We start from the raw sequence: 19,701 nt of genomic DNA, 5'->3' as shown, positions 1-19,701 counted from the left end.
TCATGCCTGGATAATTTTTTTTTTTTTTTTTGTATTTTTGTAGCAACAGGGTTTCACCATGTTGTGATCCACCCACCTTGGCCTCCCAAAGCGCTGGGATTACAGGCGTGGGCCACTGCACCTGGCCCAGACTTCCAATTATTAGGAAAGCATGTACCTTCAAAGTGTATGCTTCAATTTACTACTAAAGCACATCATTCCAAATACCAACGGGAACTCAGTGGTTACTTATCATTGGGCATACACAGACTTCCAATTATTAGGAAAGCATATACCTTCAAAGTGTATGCTTCAATTTACTACTAAAGCACGTCATTCCAAATACCAGTGGGAACTCAGTGGTTACCTATCTTTGGGCATACACAGGGTCAGGTTTTCAAGGTCATGCTAAATAATTTTACAGATAAAAGTTTTCCACACCACTGAATGGGTAGATTGAGAAAGGATATATCTTTTTTAAATTTTTTTGAGATGGAGTCTTGCTCTGTCACCCAGGCTGGAGTATAGTGGCATGATCTCGGCTCACTGCAACCTCCACTTGCCGGGTTCAAGAGATTCTCCTGCCTCAGCCTCCCAAGTAGCTCGGACTACAGGCACAAGCCACCATGCCTGGCTAATTTTTTTTATTTTTAGTAGAGACGGGGTTTCACCATGTTGGCCAGTCTGGTCTCTAACTTCTGACCTCAGGTGATCTGCCCACCTTGTCCTCCCAAAGTGCTGGGATTACAGGCATGAGCCACCATGCCCGGCCAGGTATATCTTTTGATAGGTCATTTGATGACAGCTATCCCACCACGCACCCTCAGTAAAGATTAAATTGAGCGAGCAAAGTACCCTCTCACTCCCACACAAAACCAGCAGATTCAGTTTGCCCAGCCACCAGTTCAAGCCATAGGAGGTTTTACTGGCTTCACCACAGACCTCAATTCTGAAAATTACCATTGCATAGTGCATACAGCGAGCAACTGTCTACAACAGTCTAACTGAAAAGACACTGACAAAGGCTGCAAATCTTTCAGAGGACAGAAAATGGCAATATGGTCCCAGAGTGAGATTAAATTTTGTATCAAACCAAAGATCTACAGAGAAGTACTTATGCCCTATCCAGGCTGGGCCCAGTGGCTCTCACGCCTGTAATCCCAGCACTTTGGAAGGCCGAGGTGGGTGGATCACCTGAGGTCAGGAGTTCAAGACCAGCCTGGCTAACATGGTGAAACCCCATCTCTACAAAAAATATAAAAATTAGTTGGGTGTGGTGGCGTGTGCCTGTAGTCCCAGCTACTTGGGAGGCTGAGGCAGGAGAATTGCTTGAACGCGGGAGGCAGAGGTTGCAGTGAGCCAAGATAGCCCCACTGCACTCCAGCCTGGGCGAAAGAGCAAGACTCCCTCTCCAAAGAAAGAAACAAACAAACAAAAAAGTAAAGTACTTACACTCTATCCTTTACTTGGCTCCAAAATCTGAACCTATGGTAGGGATTAGATTTTATTTTGTGTATAATTTAATCAGTATTTCTGAGCTTTCAAAAGTTAAACAATAAAAAGTTCTCCAGTTGGCACAACAAATTAATACAATCCTTTCAAAAAGCAGGGCATGGTGGCTCATGCCTGTAATTCCAGTGCTTTGGGAGGCCAAGGAGGGAGGACAGCTTGAGGCCAGGATTTTGAAGCCAGCCTGAGCAATGTAGTAAGAGCCTGGCTCTACAAAAAATAAAAAATGAACTAGGTAGACATGGTGGCACACACCTGTGGCCCTAGATGCCTGGGAGGCTGAGGCAAGAGGATCGCTTGAGCCCATGAATGAGTCATGACTGAACCACTGCATTTCAGCCTGGGCAACAGAACAAGACCTTGTCTCTTAAAAAGATAAATAAATAAATAAATAAATAAATAAATAACACGAGAAGAGACACGAAGATGCTATACTAAAAAATGTATCTGCGAGAAAATGTAATAAAAGGTTATTATGTTATCCATTTAGCAAAACTTTATGAAGAACCTACAGCATAACATCAGGGCCCAACTTTCCAATTTTGCAATAATGAAACTGTTGAAAGCAAGTAGTATGACTGAGTTCTGTCAAAATAACACACGGAACATGTGCAACAAAAAGTGACAGCTTACTAGCCAGGCTGTTAGAATACAGATAGAATAATGAAGGATAACCACAAATAGAATAGCGAAAGTTTTGCTTTCCAGACCAAAGAATTCACAACTTCAAACAAATCAGCATAGCTGTGGGCTATGGGAAAACAATACATGTGACAAGTTTTCTTTTCTTGAGCTCACTTGGGGCAGATTGCAAGTTTAAGGCATAGTTATAAAAAGAAAAAAAAGGTATTAACAGTATGGTCTAGAAACAGTGGCTACACATGCAAACAGCGGGAAGGACTGTATTAACAGAATCATCCTAGATCTTTGCAACCAGAGGATCTTGCTGATTTACATATTCTAAATGGAATCCTGTGGGGGGATGTGGGGGGGAACCAGGTCAATTAACCTGAAACTTCATAAGGCATTGCAATTTTAGCACTTTCTGAAACTACTAGTATAAAAATATCCTTGCTTTTTGTGTTAAATCTTTTTAAAAAGCTTTTTGGAAAGTCTCTTTTTAAAAATTAAACTGGCTGGGCGCGGTGGCTCACCACCCCTGTAATCCCAGAACTTTGGGAGGCTGAGGTGGGTAGATCACTAGGTCAAGAGATCAAGACCATCCCGGCCAACCAACATGGTGAAACCCCATCTCTACAAAAAATACAAAAATTAGCTGGGCGTAGTGGCCCACGCCTGTAGTCCCAGCTACTCAGGAGGCTGAGGCAGGAGAACCACTTGAACCCAGGAGGCGGAGGTTGCAGTGAGCCAAGATAGCGCCACTGCACTCCAGCCCGGGTAACAGAAGAAGGTCTCAAAATAAGTAAATAAAATAAAATAAAATAATAAATTAAATAAAAAATAACAATAGATCATTATTATTAAGAGAGAAAACAGTCTATCGAATAATTCAAGAAGCACTGAGAAAATTACCAGCAATCATATGGAGGAAATGTATTAGCATCATTTTTAGATAACTCTAAGTGCTTCTCATTTTTATTACACATTTCAAACATGACTCCAATCTTTTTTGCACAGTATGAAGTTATAGCTTATTACCTTACAAACTCCTCATAGTCAACCTGTTAACTGGATGATTCAAGGAAGGAGCTCACGCTTAGGTTTTAAAATTCTAGCCACTTACCAGCTGTGTGACTTCATACAAGTTACAAGAGTGCACTGTGACCTGGTTTCCTCCCCACCACCAAAATCTGAGGCAAACTACAAATTCTTTTAGCTTATTTTTAAGTTCAGGTTTTCCATTTAATGCCTTCTTCTATACTCGATTCAAAATTTTAAACATCTGGTTATTTTAAAAGTTCTGACCAAAAAAATTTTTGTGAATATATTTCAAATAATGAGTACATTGGCAATAAATGAAAATGGAGCCAAAACTAAAAAGTGAACAGGTTTTGAGACATCTAAAAATTAAAATGCTTGAAATTGGGCTGCCTAACAAAATGAATGCCCAACTAATTCAAAAACATTTTTACCTCTAAATAAAAAGAATGAATAATACAATGGCCACATATGCATGTCACTGATGTCTCTGTTTAAGCTACTCAGTGGAACAACTGAACAGAGAAATGGAGATAAAATGTGGCAGGGGAGGACGAAGGATAAAGAACAGGTACCAGAATAAAAATGAAACTACAACTGTGAAGAGTAGAGGAGGAAAAAGCAGAACAAAGAGCTACATCCCTACTCCATGCCCAAGGAATAGAAGTCAAAAAGAGACTCCTCTTGCTGTATGAGACAGTAAGAGAAGTCCTTACCAGCGTGAGACAGTAAGAGGCACCTCTAGTTTTCTGGTTTCCATGCCTCCTTCCCAAGAGTAAGTATTCTAGAACTCTGTGTGCTCCTGACAAGATACCCCAATGACATTCACATCCCTACCACTATTTAAGCTTTAAGACGATCAAAACTAATCTCAAAATCCCTTTATTCATATTTAAATCTGCCACCACATGAAGTTTACAATTTCCAAATCATTCCTTCTCCCAAAACAATGCTCAACATCCTCAATGACTAAAGCCGTTCTACTCACTAGTCCGTTTCAGTCAGTCATTAGTCATTAACAAAAGCCCCCTTACCCATTTATCGAGTTTCGCTAAAACTTAGCTCTCTTCTGAGGACACTGCTTCCCCTCTATCTCTTTTAGCAGGTGAATTTTTCTCTCCTACTGTCCCTGCGACTCACTGCCAATTCCCATCCACTGGCTGGCCCTCCTCCCCAGTGCCTCCACTCTGAATATCATATTTTCAGGCTATACTAGATAGACTACACTCTTCCTTATTGTAGATATCTTTTTTGTAAGCAAATTCTTCCAGAACCTGATGTAGATATCTAATGACTGCAGTTGCTCTTCTAATTTTAGCTCACTGCCACTCTTTCCAATACTCCTGTCATAATTCTTGGTGACTTCAGTATCCACACAGATGATCCTCTGAACATACCTTTGGCCTCACAGTTCACTGACCTCCTCTCCTATGGTTCTACACTCTACCCCATCTCAGAAATTCACTGCCAGGATTGTAAACAGGTTATGTGATTACCCAAAGTTGCAATCCCACCACAATCTTACTTTCCAAGCATCCTACTCTTCCACCACCAGCTCCAATCTTTTCATTTTAACCCATTTATGCCTGAGGTTGCAATTTTTTGAATTTTTGCAATCAAACTTTGAGCAGTAGGATATAAGTAACTTCCACATGCTTAGCATTCCAATAATGGACCACTAGGCATAAGTTAATCTCTCTAGTAGTCTGAGACTAACAATTCCCTTGGTGTGAAAGTAGCATCGTGCTTATAATGGAAGCATGTCTTAGTTTTTGGAAGTTACATTTTGAAGTGCTTTTTTTTTTAAGTGTCATAGTGCCTGCAACTTTCTATCAAATATTTTAGAAAAAGAATTGCCTGTACTTACTGTCTCTAATTCCTCTCTTCCCATTCTTCCTTCAAACCATACTACTTTCATCCCCCATCATCCCACAAAAACCATTCAATATCACCAGTGAGCTTCACACTGCTAAATCCAATGGTCATTCTCAGCCTGCATTTTATTGACCCATATTCTCACTGAAATGCCTTCTTTATTGGCAGGATGAATGCTCCGCAATTCTGAATTTCCTCCTGCTTCTCTGATAGCCTCTCCAGCTGCTCGGAATGGTCCAGGCTCATGTCCTCTACCTCTAGATGTTAGAGTGCTCCAAGGATCAGCTTTTGAACCTTTCTTTTTTTACCTATATTCACTACCTTGTTGTTCTTTATTCACTTTCAGAGATTTATACAGTGAAGATTCTCTAATTTATATCTCCACCAGCCTTGTACTCTTAACTGTATAACCAACTGATTCCTTGGCATGTCTATTTAGGTATCAATGGGCATCTTGAACTTAATGTATGAAAAAAAAGAATTCCTGATGCTCCCTTGCAAACATGTTCCATCCACAAGCTTCACTATCTGAAAATTACTCCAACAGCCATTTGATTGATCTCCCCAATTCGGTCCTTGCCCCCCACTTTAATCTACTTACCTACAGCAGCAAGAGTGATCCTGTTAAATATAAAAGTCAGATTTGACTGCTCCTGAGCTCAAAACTCTCCAGTGGTTTCTCATCTCAGTCACAGAAATTCACGTCTTTATAATGGCCTACGAGGTCTTCATGTCTGGTCCCAAACTACCTCTCTGATCTGAGTTACTTCTCTCCCCCACTGTAGTCACACTGTTCTCCTTGGATTCCTCAAACACAAGAGACAAAGTATAGCTTCAAGGACACTCCTATGCTACTTTCTCTGCTCACACAGTCTTCCTGGGCCAGGCTCACTCCCTGACCTCTACTTTCTTTAGTTCCTGGTCAAATATGTTTCTTATATATCTGTCGCCTGTTTGGTCTCTCCTTCACCAGATTATAAGATCTGTGAGTTCAGGGATTTTTATGTTTTGTTCACACAGTGTATAGAATAATTCCTGGCACAGAGTAGGTATTCAGTAAGTATTTGATGGAGTAAGGAAGAGAAGCTGGGGTTCTGTAGAATGCTGAGTAGAAAAAAGACCAGCTATCCATTTCACTAGTATCTATTAAGCCAGAGATAGCTAAGAAAAACAGGACTTTTATCATAATCAAAATTTTAAGATTATAAACAAAGAAACATGCCATTATTTATTTCTGGATGGAATTTCATATATATTGTTTATATTCAGCTCGCATTATCTACAAAAAATATTATGTAGATTAACTGGACTATTAATACAGGGGAAGTTATATAAAGAGATAAAACTGATTACACTTCATTTATACGTGCATTACAAATTCCTCAACGAGGTACATCTCTTGATGAAGGCCCAAGTGGCTAATTATATGCATCACCTTATCTACTCCTTAGTAAGTTGGCAGGATACCTTTAGCAATGCATTGAGATAGGAAATACAACTTTACATACATCAAAATAATTAAGTATAACTTTCTTTAAAAATTTTATAATTCAACATTTTTACTTATTTATAATACTAATTAATAAAATTGTATTATTACATTTCCATAGGAACTAAAATACTGATAGAAAGAGTAGCTCATTCCAGTTGTTATACCCACGAACCTGTTATCAGTTCCCTTAATACCCTTAAGAAATTAAACTCCTCATGTTACTAAACTGTATAACGCAATGTAAAAACGTAGAAAGTTTAAATAGTCTAAACTAGAATTTCTTTTGAAAAATCAAACCAAACCATAACAAATGTTAGTGATTAAGAGTACTTGTTTTCCTGAAGAGGTTAATATTTTAGAGATTCAAGCCACAGAACCAATGAATGATATGGTATAATCTCATACTGACCCTCTGTGGTTTACTGAAGCATAACATCAAAAAAGTCCTGAGGTTCAGGGTAACTGTTACTGAAAACACACATTTCTTAAGACATAAATTCACTGAAACACACACGTCATGAAAGTACTTTGTAGTTTATAACATTTGTAAGTATCTCTAAATAAGAAAGTGGTATTATTAGTTCCAATTTCCATATGAATAAACTTATGTACAGAAAGATTGCTCAATGATCTTATATGTATAGCACACAGAAAAACCCTTTACACTTGCATGTGCATGCGTGCATATACATAAGGATTCACAGATAACAATACCCCATTAGGGGCCTTCAAAATATTACAGTTTAAGACCTTTGAAACTCATTATACATTAAAATGTCAATTTTCCCCTATTCCATTAAAAGTAAAAAAAAATACCCAATGTTGACGATAATTCTGTGAAACTGACACTCTTACTGATTGTTGAAGGTATTATAAGCTGGTACAACACTTTCAGAAAGCAATTTGGCAATAACTTCAAGACACAAAAAGTATTCATGCCCTTTCTTAGTAATTCTATTTCTGGGAAACTATCCTATGAAAATAATTCAAAATATGGAAAAAGCTATAGGTTATTTATAACATCCCAGATACTTGGCATCTGGGATTTAACATTTGAGGTTTTGACACTGGTAGTTTTAACAGCTTGTGAGAGAACCACAGGTTGATCTACAGCACATGTAAAGTTGCTGTGTGAGCAAGGAAGTCACGTAACTAACCAGTGAGTTAAGCCTGAATGCTAGCATCAGCTTCTCATTGTGGCCTGGTTGTTCTCTACTAGTCCTGACATGCTTAGAAACATTTCTAGGCTGGGAGAGATGAACAACATACCTCTGTTTTAAAAGTTTTTAAAATTAAAGGCCCTAAAAAGGCAAGCCAGTAACTTGGCTGCTGATAAAAATAAAGAGATTTAAGAAAAGCTTGTTATTTGTGGGTTTGAGATCTGCCCTATTATTTTTTTCAATGTTATAAGTCCACTGTAGTGAAAGACTAGAAATCTTGATTGAATATTCAACAACAGAAAAATGGTAAATTAAACTGTAATCTTCTTAACCAGTGGTTGAATTAGGATAGTGGAATTACAGATGATAATCTTTCATTTTACATTTTCACTTCATAAGGTCAACATTACCCTAATACCAAAAACCAATACGAGGAATGAAAACTACAGATCATATTCCTCTTTGCCACAAGTACAAATATTTTTAATAAAATATTACTAAATTAAGCTGGGAATATATAAAAAGATAAGGTACCATGACCAAGGTGGGGTTTATCCCAGGAAACATAAGCAATGCTTAAAACTTCCAGTTACAGATAACAGGTGTAAATACCACTTTTAGGTATTTGCCCTACATTACTATGTTTTGTTTGTTTGTTTGTTTGAGACAGGGTGTCATTCTGTAGCCTAGGCTGGAGTGCAGTGGCATGATCACAGCTAACTGCAGCCTCAACCTCCTTGAGCTCAGGTGATCCTACTACCTCAGCCTCCCCAGTAGCTGGGACTACAGGCGTGCGCCACCACGCCCAGCTAATTTTTGTATTTTTTTGTAGAGATGGAACAGTTTTACCATGCTACTCGGGCTGGTCTCGAACATCTGAGGCTCAAGTAATCCACCCACCTTGGCCTCCAAAAGTGCTGGATTACAGGCGTGAGCCCCTGTGCCTGGTTTCATAATTATGTTAGTAAAGACACAATCTAGATGTGGTCCACTTAGTGTGGGAACCTGTATCATGTATCTGTACCTTATAACTGGCATTATATATTTCTGAAATATTTGCTATAAAACACCTCAATCCAGTTTATTTTAGATCTGCTTTCTCAGACAACTGAACACCTCAATTTAAAAATGTTCATATTAAAATATATGCAATAAGCTCATTCTAAGATTAGAATTAAACTACAATATATTCAACTTAAAAGACAGAATTCAACATTTCTTAGAATCATAAAGTCAAGGGACTCAAGCAAAATATTTCTTAACAGACATCTCTGAGTAGCATGATTATGTAGCCTTATTGTGGAGATTTACTGACACAGAGAGCTCAACCCCTTAAAGCAGCCTTCAGTTCTTTTGTGAGACAATTCTAATAATATAGAGAATTCCTCTTTATATTATTACATTAAAATCTACCTTCCTTCAACTTTTATCCACTGGCAGTAGTGCTAACCTGTGAGGTAATAAAAGGATTAAGTCTTCATTTACATATTCTGCAAGTATTTAAAAATAGCTGTTAAAATCACTTTTTAGACTTTTCCTCTCCAGGCCAAATCAATTGAGTTCTCCCAACCACCTGTCATATGATACACCAGTAAACTTCATTCGTTCTTACCACCACTTTCTGCAAAAGCCAAACATTTAAAACAAATGGGTTGCAACACAGCAGTTCATTCCTGCAGGAATATGCAGCAGACCATCCTAGCAAATTTACTACAATAGTCAGTGTCCATCCTAGCAAATTTACTACAATAGCCAGTCAATCCTCAAAAATCAAAATACCCTAATTTTCTCCCAAATAAAAACCCATGCAAACAAATGTTTTATTCCCAATACAAAAGCACGCTACTTATAAAAATGGAATTGGTAACAGAACACTTTTAAGTTTTAAGCAATGGTATTCCTACAACTGGTTAGTACTCTTTCTCCTAGAGACTAATATAGGCTGAAGAACTGAACCCTTATCCAAAAATACATCTGGTTTTAAAAGTTATACACATATATAATATAAACAGCAGTGATCTATAAAAACAGTATTGGCTGCAGAAGTCCATGCTGATTCGCCCAACACTGTTGAAAAAAATGTGTACAGTAGTCCCCCATTATCTGAGGAGGATACATTCCAGGACCCACAGTGAATGTCTGAAATTGTGGATAGTACTGAACCCTATAGATAGTATGTTTTTTCCTATACATCTATAGCTATGATAAAGTTTAACTTATAAATTAGGCACAGTAAGAGATTAACAACACCAACAATAAAATAGAACAATTGTAATATTGTAATAAAAGTTAAATGAATATAATCTCTCTTCCTCTTTCTCTTTCAAAGTATCTTATTGTACTATACTGGGTAACAAACTGCAGAAAGTGAAACCATGAAAAAGGGGCAACTGCTGTTTACTACAGAATGATCCCATTTATCCCAGCTTTTATCTTTGTTTAGCATTGACATGGTTTTAATTAGTTTTGTACTAGTATTATTTTACTCTACTATGCTATATTTCTTTGACTATTCGCAGCAAGATTGAAGATGGAAGACTATGTAATACATATTTTGTGTTAGTGAAACCTCATGAATTAAGGACTAGTGGGGGTTATGGAAGAAAAGGTCACTTAAGAATTAAATGTATTCAAAAGAAGTGTAATAACTTTAGAACACATGGTGCCTGGATTCAAGTTTCTATATCTTGAGAATACAGGCTCAAACCTAGGAAAGGCTACTCTGATAAATGGACAGGAATAATTTATAGTTAGTAAATCAAAGAAACCAATTAAGAATAAGCTGGTAAGAGCCTAAAATGCTAGTCATTAAGTTAGTTAAATGGTGTATGCAAATACGATGTTAAGGTCCTCACCAAGACATTTCCGGTTCCTTCATATTTAAAATGTACTCAACATACTGAAATTCGAAAAAGAGAAAACATTTAGTATCTAATTCTTACCTGGAACCCATTTAATTTCCATTTCCATATCATTTTCTTTGCCTTTCTTTTCCTTTTCTTGAATAACCTGCAAGAGCTGCCTGTATTTAGCAATTTGTTCTTCATCGTCCTTCTGACTTTTCTTTGTTTTCCCATCTTCTTCTACATTGACTCCATCATCACCTAATGAAAAAAAAATTCCCTTAATACACAGAGACGATCCATTTCTAACTGTGTTCAGATCTTATGGTCACTCTCTTTTAAAGGACCACAGGATATCAAAATCGGACTTAAATTTCTGAATATTAAATGAAAGACTTAGGGTCTCATGTAGGATAAAAATCAGTTGCAATATAAATTTGCACTGTCATAGCAGTATGCTTGGGAATGCCCCTTTTTATTAAAATTTATACCGGATAATAATTCTGCAGTCACATAACATCTTTGGGCTTCTCTTTCCTATAAGCTGCAAGATAATGAAGATGGCATTTTATCCCTCTTTATGTCCTCCACTATCCAGCACAGTGGCTTTAAAATGTTATGCTGAATAAATGTAGGCTGAATATTGTTGGGATGAATTCGGTTTGCAGCTATTCAGATTGAAGAGAAGAGATAAAGGCAGTTGTTTATAATCCACACCTAAGAATACTGAAACCTTTCCATTTTTGAGCAAGCATGCTTACTCCAATGATCTCATTAATATATTAAGAATAAAAATGAATTAGGAGTTACTTCAATTAACTTCACTGTGTGGAAAAACACTCACATCTGCATTTCCTAGTTCTACAAAAATAATTAAAATACAGAGAAACAGTATAAAATTCACAGGCAACAAATACCCAAGAAAACTAATACACCAAAAAGTTTGTTCTACATTTCCACTGCAAGTCTCCAAATCAGAAACAAAGCAGAAACCTGGGTTTTAATGCAAAACACACAGACTAATTGAATTGGCTGTCTCAAGTAAAGGAAACTCTACTAGCAGGATAATGAAGTCCCTCTCCTCTATAACCTATGGCTAACTGCTCACCAAAAATGTCTGACATTATTAAGCATTTAGCTGGGAAACAACCGTGTTAACAGATTGTCCTTGCATCTTTTTTAATTTTTAAAATTCATTTTGTTCTTGTATCTTTTTTAATTTTTAAAATTCATTTATTTTTTCTTTTTTCAGCAAGTTAATATAATCAATGTCCTTATATCTTAAAAAGGTGATATGGAAAAAAACTGGTTAAGTAAATATTGCTATATGTATATATTTTTTTCTTAAAATAAATAAAAAATGGTCCAGGACATTCTTTCCATCCTATCACACTTTTATTTTCATTCAAACAGCTGAAATTCATTTTTTTTCTGTTTGTGCTTTGTGCCACAATAATAATGTTGGATGGAATTCTGTCATGTATCCCGTAATTCAATGGATAAAACATCAGGAACACATTAACAAATGGCAAAGTATTTCTTTCTATTAAAAGCTTACTTCTGAAAACATAATTAGAAGCAAGCTCCTTCCAGGTTGAAATTTTAGTGGTAAGTCTCTGATGGCTTAGTTTAAACTGATTTTTTCCAGTACTGAAATTTTACAATCTGAAGCTCTAAAATGTGGGATAAGTCATGTAGCTCTGTTTTTTCCCAATTCAAGGACACTAGTTTGTGAAAGCCTTAATACTATATAAGGAGTGAAAAAATAATAATTCTAACAGTAAGCCACCCTGCTATGCTCTCTTATAAACAATAACCAGACATATTCAGTAGCTTTAAGGCATTCAAATATGCTGATGTATCTATGAGAGGTACTAAATTACAGATTATAGTAAATTTGTAATCAATTAAAATGCAGAAGAAAAATATACGCTTTAAAAAAACTTGGTGTATCTCAAACAAAAAATCATTATTTATTATCTTTTTTTTTTTTTTTTTGAGAGAGTCTCGCTCTGTTGCCCAGGATGGAGTGCAGTGGCGCTATCTCGGCTCACTGCGAGCTCTGCCTCCCAGGTTCATGCCATTCTCCTGCCTCAGCCTCCCGAGTAGCTGGGACTACAGGCGCCTGCCACCACACCCGGGTAATTTTTTTGTATTTTTAGTAGAGACGGGGTTTCACCATGTTAGCCAGGATGGTCTCGATCTCCTGACCTCATGATCCACCTGCCTCGGCCTCCCAAAGTGCTGGGATTACAGGCGTGAGCTGCCGTGCCTGGCCTATTTATTAAAGTTTTAAGAAATAAAAATATAAGATACAAGGTACATCATTTCAGTCTTTCCAACCATAAGCCTAGTATTATTAGATCCTCATTTCACAGCTATGGAAGAAAGATATAGGGGGTTTAGTAAACCTAACCTATGTACGGTGAAGTTAGGATTTGAAACTAGCAGAGCCCAAGCTCTTAACAAGAATGTATTAACAAATTAATGCTTATTTATTTACAATATTAGCTGCCCTAATGTCAAAAATGTCATTTTAAAATTTAGTTTGGTTCTCCCAAAACAGAAATCTATTTGAACAACTTGTATCCAATCTTCACAAGTGTAGATAAAAAGTTATCTTTTTTCCTTTATCTTACAGCTGATAGTGAAGAAACACTATCCAGAATTTTCAGAAAAGTTCTAAATGCCCATAAAGGCATACAAATAAAAAAGAAATACTGATAAATCATTATGTCTTTCTCCACATCTGTGAGGGGAAAAGACATAGATAGAGGAAAATTGAAAAGAGGACTCAGCTGTTCTGTGAACAATAAAAAATAAAATGGTCATCCTGTTATTTGGAATGCCAAAAAAATTAACAAGCATCAGCCACTAAGGCCTTTAAAAAACTGTGAGGCCCTTTGCGCCCAACTTAACTCCCATTGCAAATACACATTTTCAAAGAGTATTAAATACTTAAGCAATTATGTGGTTGTATTAATATGAGATGTCTGAACAAAGAAACCAGAATGATTAAACATGATTTTCCATACTGTTAAAGAGTAGTATTTTATGAAAAGCTTAGAAAAATGAAGCAGCGTCTTCAGGAGTCTAAAAGAAACAATCATAGGCCAATCATGGGATCTTGGAAACTCAAGGTTTAATGGCACTATGGTCACACTAAAGAAGCATTTTAGGATTTAATTAATTTGACATTTAGGCTATAAAAATAATACATATACAAAAAGAAAAAAGCTATGAAAAATGTTAAGCCACAAATTAAAGAATATTCATTCTTGCTAATTTAAAATACTTTTATCTATGTTTAACAATTATGGGTTCTTCACTTTCTGTCAGCATTAAATTTCTTACTCATAATTTTTCATGTTTGGCAATTCTTCTATTAGATAAGAAGAATGAAGATGTGAAGGTATTAGGCAGATAGTCAACCAAAAGTTGACATGAAATTACAACCCGGCAACCAGTTTCCAAACAGAGACAGATCAAATACAGGGAAAAAGGGTTTTGGGGCTTTATTTCTACAAAGTGAGCTATTTTAAGCAAAGAGCATATACATTTAAAAGTACAGTTGATTCTTGAACAACATGGAGGTTAGAGGCACCAACCCCAGGCACAGTCGAAAATCCACATGTATCTTGATTCTCCCAAAACTTAACTAATAGTCTACTGTGCAGTGGAAGCCTTACAAATAATACAGTCAGTTAACAAATATTTTGTATGTTATATGTATTATACACTGTATTCTCATAATAAACTAGAGAAAATAAAACGTTACTAAGAAAATCGTAAGGAAGATAAATGTATTTCCTACGCATTATGTGGAAGTGGATCATTGTAAAGGTCTTCATCCTCACTGTCATCATCACACTGGGTAGGCTGAGGAGGAGCAGGAAGAGGGGTTGGCCTTATAGTTTCAGGGGTGGCAAACGCAGAAGAAAACCCATGTATAAGTGAACCCACACAGTTCAAACCCGTGTTGTTCAAGAGTCAACTGTACACCATTAATCATTTCAAACATTTAAAAAAAAAAACAAAAAAAAGGCCAGGCACAGAGGCTCACGCCTGTAATCCCAGCACTTTGGGAAGCTGAGGCAGGTGGATCACTTGAGGTCAGGAGTTCGAGACCAGCCTGGCCAACATGGTGAAACCCCATCTCTACTAAAAACACAAAAATTACCTGGGCATGGGGGTGGGCACCTGCAGTCCCAGCTACTTGGGAGGCTGAGCCATGAGAATCGCTTGAACCCAGGAGGAAGACGTTACAGTGAGCCCAGATTGTACCACTACACTCCAGCCTGGGTGACAGAGCAGTACTCCACCTCAAAAAACAAAAACAACTTGAATAAAGATAAAGATAATTTGAGAACTTCTTAACAGCAAGCTAGGTACTTCAGACTAACCCTTTCACTGAAGACATTAAGTTGGAATTAAGTTGGATTAAGTATTATTTTATAAAGCTTCAAAGAGGTTAAGAAAAGAAAGAAAAGTTTCAAAGAACTGTCAAGTTAGAGAAGACTTACTATGTCAAAAACAAGGGAATATTAGACAGATGACTCCAGGGTAAAGACCTGTTTTGCTCTGAGATCATTTCCTGTTTCCTGATCCAGAGAACAAAGAGCTATGAAAGTCAACTGTGGTTTTAGCAGCCTTTCAGGACCAAGAAGACAAAAGTTAAATGCCAAACAAAAGAGGGAATTTCAATTAGTACCCTGACATTAAGCAGCCACCCAGAGGGATATACTCCCAGGGAAATGGTCAATCTGAAGTAAACCAGCCCTCATGCAGACTTTAATCATCTGCAGAAGCCAGGGAACCTAAGCCTTAACATTTGGAGAAATGTGGTTCTAAACCAACCAAAGTAAATTAAAGTTTTCTCTGATCAAAGATACCCTAACTTCAAATATCAAAGTAACACACAAAATTAACTAGGCACACAAATAAACAAGAGAAAAATACCTTGTAAAATAAGACACCAACCTGAAAATACATGAAATATTAAAACAGAGACTATGAGTAAAAAATATAAAAAGTGGTATTTCTGACTTGAGAAATAGCCAAATACAACCTCCATAAGTAAAAAATATAATAACCAAGATTAAGAACCGAATGGAGAGGTCTATCAGCATATTTAACACTGCTGAAAAGACAGTTAGTGATCTGGAAAATAGGTCAGAAGAAAATATCCAGAACACAGTACAGAGACAACAGATTAAAAATTTAAGAGTAAAGATAGGCAAGATATAATGAAGAGATCTAACATGTATTTAGTTGATGTCCTAAAAGGATAAATAAACAACATCTGAAAACATAATGGCTAAGAATATTCCAAAACTGATGAAAGATAGCACTCCACAAATAAATGGAACCCAACAACAAACCTCAAGCTCCACAAACAAAAAGAAATCTACTCTTATACTTATCATAGTAAAATGCAGAAAGACAAAGAGAAAGGGAAAACTCTGAAAGCAGTCAAAGGAATAATTATAGAAACAGAGAGTCTACTTTTTAACTAGTTGAAAAAATGGAATGCAAAAATATTTAATCAATCTAAATGATGCTCTTATTTTAAAAAAGGCAAATGAGGGGGTTGCCTAAAAGATTGTTTTACTGGTTTACTAAGAAACTGTGCAACCATGTGCATTAGGACAAGTCTAGAAGGCCATATTTGGTTAGGTCAGGGTTTTAAACAAAGTGTTTATAGTTAAAGAAATTCAGGCAAAGAAAATTTTTTTCAGAAAAATCAATCACTATCTACAGGTATATATAATACTGTGCATGTGAGCATATTTGCAGACAGAATTTGGCTTTCCCTGTAAAGCTACTGCCAAAGACCTATGTCCATTAATGGTCACTGAAAGATTAACAATACCTTGTAGCTCCTCTTCTGTCTCCTCTTCATCTTCACTAGAGGAAGCTAAGTAGGCTTGAAAATCCATGTCCAAAAGCTCTTCCTTTTTAAACTTCCTGTTGAGCATTGTAATTCTTTCATGATCAGTCTCATCCCAAGTGATTTCCACCTTTCACCAACAAATAAGAAAAAATAACACACGAAAATGGAAATGTCAACTCAAACTTGTTAAAGAATATATACTATTAACCTGGATGTTTAACAGTAAGTTAAAAAGTTAAGACACATTAAAACAAATACATGAATGATATGATTAATAAATAGTATCCTATTTGTGAAAATGGAACCATTTCTATTAACTTGTACCTCCTCCCAATTCTCTGCTATCTACAGGATACTCCATTACTGACAGTAAAAATTAACCAGTGTATAAATTAATCATGGCGAAAAAAAACTAAGAAAATGTACTGGTAAAAGAGTTAACATCATGGGCCAGGCATGGTGGCTCACACTTGTAATCCCAACACTTTGGGAGGCCAAGGCGGGTGGATCACCTGAGGTCAGGAGTTCAAGACCAGCCTGGCCAACATGGCGAAACCCCATCTCTACACGAAAAATTAGCCAGGCGTGGTAGCAGGTGCCTGTAACCCCAGCTACTTGGGAGGCTGAGGCAGGAGAATCAGGAGGCCTGTAATCTCAGCTACTCAGGAGGCAGAGGTTGCAGTGAGCTGAGATCATGCCATTGCACTCCAGCCTGGGCAACAAGAGCAAAACTCTATCTCAAAAAAAAAAAAAAAAAAAAAAAGGTTAACATTATGAATCAGTGAAAACATGTTTTTTCACCTGGAATTCTAAGATTTCAGGAGATCTGCAAACTATATAAAATCTGTTGCTAAAACAACACGATCTCAGTGGAGTCCATTTTAAAAAAAGATTAAGAACCACTGATGAGAAAAGCATCTATTAGTTGGAAGTAGTTTAAACCTCCATGATACATGAATTCATCTATGACATGACTGATGCAGTGATGACTGGCTCCTGTCCTGCACATAGCCCCTATTCTCATATAAGGCCCTGCCAGATATTTTATCTTCATCATAGGGTAGATCCCACATCCATTTTAAGAGATCCTTAAAATCTCTGCCACCTGTCTCAGAAATTCCAGCTAGTCAGAGGATTCAGAAATGATCCCTATTCTGACAATTAAGCCTGAGCTGATAACCACCAAACCACTGTTGGAACTAGGACAGATGTTGATGATACAGCCGGGACTCAGGAACTCTACACTGGCTGGCTGGACAGGCTGGCCCTGATCATTATGTTGGTCCTGAAAATAACATGACTTTAATTTCATGTGACTGAATTTTTTAGACTTTGCTTACTATGTAATGGTAGAGTTTTACTACATTGAGTAACTAAGCAATGCCATACAGTGCCCACCACGGCATAGCAGGTGACAGACAGATACAGCTACTCTCTCTGCTACCAGTCCCTCCTCAGAGAAGCACGGTGATTTATCACACAGGAAAAGCAGAGGGAAGCTATTGTGGCTATTGCAGAGTACAGCTGTGGACAGAAAGGTTATTGGGAGAAAGAAAAGGGAGAAGGGAGGCCAAGGCGGGTGGATCACCAGAGGTCGGGAGTTCAAGATTGGCCTAACATGGTGAAACCCCGTCTGTACTAAATATACAAAATTAGCTGGGCATGGTGGTGTGCCCCTGTAATCCCAGCTACTCGGGAGGCTGAGACAGGAGAATCACTTGAACCTGGGAGGCAGAGGTTGCAGTGAGCCAGGATTGCACCACCGTACTCCAGCCTAGGCAACAGAGTGAGACTTGGTCTCCAAAAAAAGAAAAAACAAAAGAAAAGAGAGAAGGAGCCAGGCGCAGTGGCTCACATCTATAATTCCAGCACTTTGGGAGGCAGAAGGGGGGCGGATCACCTGAGCTCAGGAGTTCAAGACCAGCCTGGCCAACATGGTGAAACCCAATCTCTACTAAAAATACAAAAATTAGCCGGGTGTAGTGGCACACACCTGTAATCCCAGCTACCAGGGAGGCTGTGGCAGAAGAATCACTTGAATCCAGGAGGCAGAGGTTGCAGTGTGCAGAGATAGCGCCACTGCACTCCAGCCTGGGCGACAGAGCAAGACTCTGTCTCAAAAAAAAAAAAAAAAAAAAGAAAAGAAAAGGGAGAAGGTAGTCACCTAAGTAATAAACTATTTCAATAGACAAAAACCTTTTGGCTATTTGTTATTAAGCATTAATGTGACATCTATTATACCTTAATTATTCCATATCAATTCTTTTTACAGTTTTGAATCATCTGCAGAAAAAGGTACTCCTATTTTAAATTTTCACTAGTTTTGTTTAACTGCGCTGGGAGGTAATTTATTATCCACTTCCCCTTATTCCCTAGGATATTAATAACTGATGTATTAGAGCGTATAGGAAAGACAGAAGAGTGTACAGGAAAGACAGAAAAGAAAAAAGAAACATCAGCAGGTAACTGACACAGGCTTAAATGCGTAACAAGAATCTGAAAATAGGTTCACAGATGTGGTAGAGGCAGACACGCTTGTGTCTCATTTCTATCTGTACCCATGCATTAAAATTTTGAATACTTTGAGGCTGGGAGCAGTGGCTCACGACACCTGTAATCCCAGCACTTTGGGAAGCCAAGGCGGCCTCACTTGAGGTCAGGAGTTCAAGACCAGCCTGGTCAACATGGCGAAACACTGTCCCTAGTAAAACCACAAAAATTAGCCAGGTGTAGTGGTACACACCTGTAATCCCAGCTACTTGGGCAGCTGAGGCACGAGAATCGCTTCAACCTGTGAGGCAGAGGTTACAGTGAGTCGAGGTCATACCACTGCACTCCAGCCTGGGTGAGAAAGCGAGACTCTCTCTCAAGAAAAAATAGTAATAAAAAAATTAATACTTTCCATTTTTAAAGATGCTATAATATACAAAATCTCTTCATAAAGCAATAGAGTCCAGCTACATATTTTTTAAAGTTAAGAAATACCGTTGATGTTCCCATTGCAGCAGATGTGAAATATTTTGGTTTATATGCTGTTAAATTCACTTCTGAGGCTACATCCTTAGGCTCATCATCAAAAGTAATATCATCTGGTATAAACCTAAGAAGTAAAGAAAAAAAATTTATTTAAACATACGCTGCAGTGATAAACAACCACAGTTTAGATTCTCATCTAATTAGTTGTTTATACATACATACATATAACTTTCTAAAAGACACACGTTTAAGAGAATGTTAGACATAACCTTTGTATATTTCTGAATGAATTCATCTTTGTATAAATTTCTGAAA

The 19,701-nt window shown here is 37.3% G+C and overlaps 1 protein-coding gene across 11 annotated transcripts in view; it reads right to left on the bottom strand.

Moving 5' to 3' along the window:
• ESF1 (ESF1 nucleolar pre-rRNA processing protein homolog) overlaps positions 1-19,701 on the bottom strand; it is an 82,398-nt gene that overhangs the window by 47,789 nt on the left and 14,908 nt on the right. For all 11 annotated transcript variants that reach the window (XM_063633976.1, XM_055265544.2, XM_063633980.1 and 8 more), the window contains exons 7-9: positions 19,396-19,510; positions 16,390-16,537; positions 10,617-10,778 (exon numbers count right to left, since the gene is read on the bottom strand). In XM_063633976.1, the coding sequence (XP_063490046.1) occupies positions 10,617-10,778; positions 16,390-16,537; positions 19,396-19,510 (425 nt within the window). The remainder of the gene's footprint in view (positions 1-10,616; positions 10,779-16,389; positions 16,538-19,395; positions 19,511-19,701) is intronic.

This window comes from Symphalangus syndactylus, chromosome 24 (genome assembly GCF_028878055.3).
Source record: "Symphalangus syndactylus isolate Jambi chromosome 24, NHGRI_mSymSyn1-v2.1_pri, whole genome shotgun sequence".
Classification (NCBI taxonomy): domain Eukaryota; kingdom Metazoa; phylum Chordata; class Mammalia; order Primates; family Hylobatidae; genus Symphalangus; species Symphalangus syndactylus.
Note: the sequence above shows the minus strand (reverse complement) of the source record. Positions and strands in the feature narration are given on the sequence as shown.